The 4,509-nt window shown below is 34.8% G+C and overlaps 1 protein-coding gene across 1 annotated transcript in view; it reads left to right on the top strand.

The window, feature by feature from the left end:
• Dr1 (down-regulator of transcription 1) overlaps positions 1-4,306 on the top strand; it is a 13,293-nt gene extending 8,987 nt beyond the window's left edge. Inside the window, exon 3 of the mRNA XM_021210509.1 lies at positions 2,291-4,306. Coding sequence (XP_021066168.1) covers positions 2,291-2,437 — 147 coding nt within the window. The 3' untranslated portion in view covers positions 2,438-4,306. The remainder of the gene's footprint in view (positions 1-2,290) is intronic.
• The last annotated feature ends 203 nt before the right edge of the window (positions 4,307-4,509 follow it).

Raw genomic sequence — 4,509 nt, forward strand, 5'->3', positions numbered from 1 at the left:
GAAAGAAAAAGAAAGAAAGAAAGAAAGAAAGAAAGAAAGAAAGAAAGAAAGAAAGAAAGAAAGAAAGAAAGAAAGAAAGAAAGAAAGAAAGAAAGCGTTCTGGTTAAATATGCATACTGCTCTTCTGGAGAACCTGAGTTAGGTTCCCAGCACTCACATTGGGAGGCTCCAAGAAGATCCAACACCTCTGTCCTCTGAGGGCACCAGTATTCATTGCACAGACACAAATGCACATAAAGTTAAATATAGTTTAAAGTAATAAATAAGAGAAAAACATTTTCCAATATTTATTGAGTTCTGACCGTTTGTTAATCACATTACCATGCAATTTGTATATATTAGCTCATTTAATCCTCATAAGAATATGTAAGATGGAGGCTGGAGAGATGCCTCCTCAGCTGTTAAGAACACTGACTGCTCTTCTAGAGGTCCTGAGTTCAATTCCCAGCAACCACATGGTGGCTCACAACCATCTGTAATGTGTTCTGATGCCCTCTTCTGGTGTGTCTGAAGACAGCTACAGTGTACTTACATACATAAAATCGTCTATAGGATGGGTTGGCGAGATGGCTCAGCAGATAAAGGTGCTTGTTTGCTATTTCTGGAATTTTCCACTTAATATTTTGGTTGATTCCAGGTAACAGAAATTATGAAAAGTGAAACTGCAATGGGGAGACCACTGTACTATTCCAAGTACATCTGCTTTGCTATCTGAAACCCTCTTTAAGATTCTGCTTTCATTAGGGGCTAGTGTAAGTAAATGGGCCTTGCTTCTCTTCTTTACTCTTCCAGTTCCTGTCACCAATCCAGGAACAATTACTATTGGGTCCTTTGAAACAGGATTTCACTTGGAGCCTAGTGCTGGCATTATAAGTGTATGCCATCACACCCAGTGTCCAGAAACATTTTTGCTCTGGCTGTACCAGTTTGTCCTGTAGTAGCAACAGAATCCAGTCTGCAGTTTTCTCTGTTCCAGAACCAGCCTGAACCTGTACCCTCCTGGGTGTGGGTCCCCACAGGTGGGTTTTCCATGCTTTCATACTTTAGTAAATACACCCGTTCTCTGGAGTCTGAGTTCAGTTCTACCAAGTTCCTTTAAGCTTAAGTTTTAAACGCTCTAGCCTCCTCTGTTGTTTCCAGCTTAGATTTGTGATTGCTGCTTATATTTTGCATCTCCCTGGTATCTTAGTGTTCTTTTGCTTTTTTTAGTTACCTGTTACCAATTTTATATTTGGCTAACATCTTTTTAGTTATTTAGATTGGTTCCCAGAACTGATGTTATTTCTCTTGCCTGATTATACCTTGACGAGTGTAGGAAGGAGAAAACAATATTTCAGTTTTATTTGAAATAAGTGTACAGTTTAAACAGTAAGTGAAATTTAGGAAATTTTAGGTAGGTTGGATAAAAAGAAGAAAGACAATGAAAATGCAAAAGTATAGTATACATTTGAGAAACATTTTATGTTCTAGGTTTCTTTTGAAGCATGAGGGTAGAAAATTATAATGAGAACTCAGAAGAAAATATCAGAATAACTGTTGTATTCTCTATGATATTTTGCCCTAACTGTACTGAAGACATTTTAAGCCACCAAAATTATGTTTATATAAAAATTATAATTGAAGAAACAGAAAAGAAGTAAGACAGAAAAAAGTGCCAAAGAGAGACCGATGCTTTTTTTTTTCCTAATCAACTTTGTTAGTTAGTTAGTTAGTTTGTTTGTTTGTTTGGGACAGAGGTTGCCCTGTAGCCCTGGCTGTCCAGCTCAATCTGTAGACCAAGCTGGTCTCAAACTCAGATCTGTCTGCTTCTGTTTCCCAAGTGCAGGGACTAAAAGCATGTAGTGTATCACCCAGCTCTGTCAACCTTTTTTTTTTTTTTTAAAAAAAAAAAAGAAGAAGAAGAATTATTTTATTTCATGTGTGTGGGTGTTAATTGCATGCAAGTTTATATACCATATGTGTACATTACTTGCAGAGGCCAGAAGAAGGTATTGGATCCCTTGGAAGTGGAGATAACAGAAAGTTGTGATCACCCATGTGGGTGCTAGAAATCAAACCTGATCCTCTGTAAGAGAATCCAGTACTCTTAACTGCCAAGCCAAACTCTCCAGCCTCTCTAGTGACCTTTCAATTTCTTCAGTTGAACTAAAAGTACTAAAGTTATTTTCCAGATATGTCATAATTACATAGTGCTTGGAGAACATCTACATTTAATGATTAAGTCTGTTAGTTGATTTAATTTATATTTTACTAGAATGTATACATTTGCTTTTATGTTTTTAATTCTTAGGCTAGACAGCAACAAGCAGAATTGGCCCAACAGGAATGGCTTCAAATGCAGCAAGCAGCTCAACAAGCACAGNTGGCTGCAGCCTCAGCCAGCGCATCCAATCAAGCAGGATCTTCACAAGATGAAGATGATGATGATGATATCTGAAATTCACCACCTGGGCTTCTGTTTCCTCTATAAGAAAACAGTGAAAGATATGCCTATCTGTAATTTTGTATGCATCTTGGTGGACTTACCATTGGTATTCTAGAGACGTCTGTTGTCCGGTTTCAACTACTGTGCTATACATATAAAACTGTCTCTTTGAACTATTGAAANTTTAAGGTTAAGTATAATATCACCTTTGAATTTGTAATGGTGTTTCTGGAATCTTAGACCAGTGTGAACCCTTTATTTGGTCAATAAACAGTGTTACAGAAAACTTCAGGTTTATAAAAATACAGTGAAATTTATAGAGATCTCTTAATCTGTATTTGTATTTTCTCTGCCCTTTTAACTGAACTAAAATTGAGAATTTATATTGAGATGGGGCATGATGTGATGCAGAATACATTGAATCAGGTTGGTGAAAAAGTTCAGTTCTATATAGTATCTAAATTTTTTGTCTTTTAAAGCGAGTATATATGCAGGCAACAATTATATATGCTCAGATAAATATACTTGTTTAGAGGAAATCTCAAGACATTCAATAACTAGGAAGGAAATGTATTCACTAGTAGTTGTATAAATTTGGTGAGTTATACTTTTGATTTTGTTACTGTTTTGTGTAACAGTGAAGACTGGTTTTATTATAGTATAATTTATCTTGAACTACACTATGCCATTTCAGAGACTGGCTAATCTTGAAGATTGTCATGATTCTTACTATTTCACTCCAGTTCAGTAATTGTTCATAGTCTTAGTTGTTTAGTCCATTTTTGAGTATACAGGTGGGACTTATGAGACAGTTGCTTGGGTTCTGTTAGTTAACTGATGTTGCTGGATATTCAAACCTTTGCTAGGGGAAATAAACGAAAGCTAATGAACATGTTTGCTATGAAAAAGGGCTTTAAATTCTTATTTAACATGTAGTGTACTTATTGTTTGGTTTTAGTGTAGCATTTACGTTTTCTTGACTAGGTGGCCTAAAGAATCCAATGCTAACTTTTGATAATGGCATCATTGTCCCCGTCATCATAATTTAGTGGTTGCTTTAAAAGTTTTGTGTTTGCTTAAAAAGTGTCATAACTGACCAGCCCTATATGAAGTGTTAACTTGCTTGTTAAAAGGAAGCAGCTTTAATTTGGTCCCAGTGCATAAAGTGTGGTAGTGTTTGTGAGAGGGATCCAGTGTATTTGGTGAAATGGCATATTACTTATATTTTGGAAACAGAAAAATGCCACCTAAGAGAATAATATAAGTCATTAAGTTCCTACGTCAGTTGCCAAGCCATTTAAATCTCTGTATTCACCAAGCCCCAGAAGAGAATCTAGCTGTTAGGATTTCAATTTTGAAAGCTAAGAAATGTTTATAAGTATTAGATTTCTTAATATTCATATTTTTCAGTTTTAGAAGGGAAATTTATATGCATATTGTTATGCATTTATCAGATATTCTTCCCACATATAACAAAAAGGGTAGTAATTTTGCTGAATGTTTTATGTTGAAGTTATTTCAAGGTATTTGATGGATATGCCCATGACGTGTTTGGAAAAAATAGAAGGAATCATTTTTTTCAAAAAGGTTAAGTACCAAAGGTAGGTAGTTTAGTCTACAAAAATGAGTTAGTCACTTTTGGCTTTTCTAATTTGTACTGTAACATTCTTTTATTTTGTTTTAAATATATGTTTCTCAAGTAAACCATTTAGGTAATTTTCCATACCTTTTTCTTTCTGATGCAGACTTCAGGTTAATTAATATTTTACTGCATCTGATGATGTATTATATGTTTGAAGCCTAGTGACTTTTAATTTTGATGTTCTTGTGATTTCATATGCTTTATTCTTCAAGCAATAAAATTCTGATGTGTTTTATAAATTGTTTTTATATTTAATGATTATAGGGCAATTTCTGTTTCCATTTTCACTACTTTGGAGAACATTAAGCCCAAAAGGCATTGGTTGTAGTATGTAGTGCCCCTTATCATTAGCTTATTGTTATTTCAGAAACCAGTTTTGCTTGTTTTTGTAATGTCCAGATACAGGAACAGCAATGCTTATTAAGCAGTATCTTGTTATTAG

The sequence above is a fragment of the Mus pahari genome, chromosome 13 (assembly GCF_900095145.1).
Source record: "Mus pahari chromosome 13, PAHARI_EIJ_v1.1, whole genome shotgun sequence".
Lineage (NCBI taxonomy): Eukaryota > Metazoa > Chordata > Mammalia > Rodentia > Muridae > Mus > Mus pahari.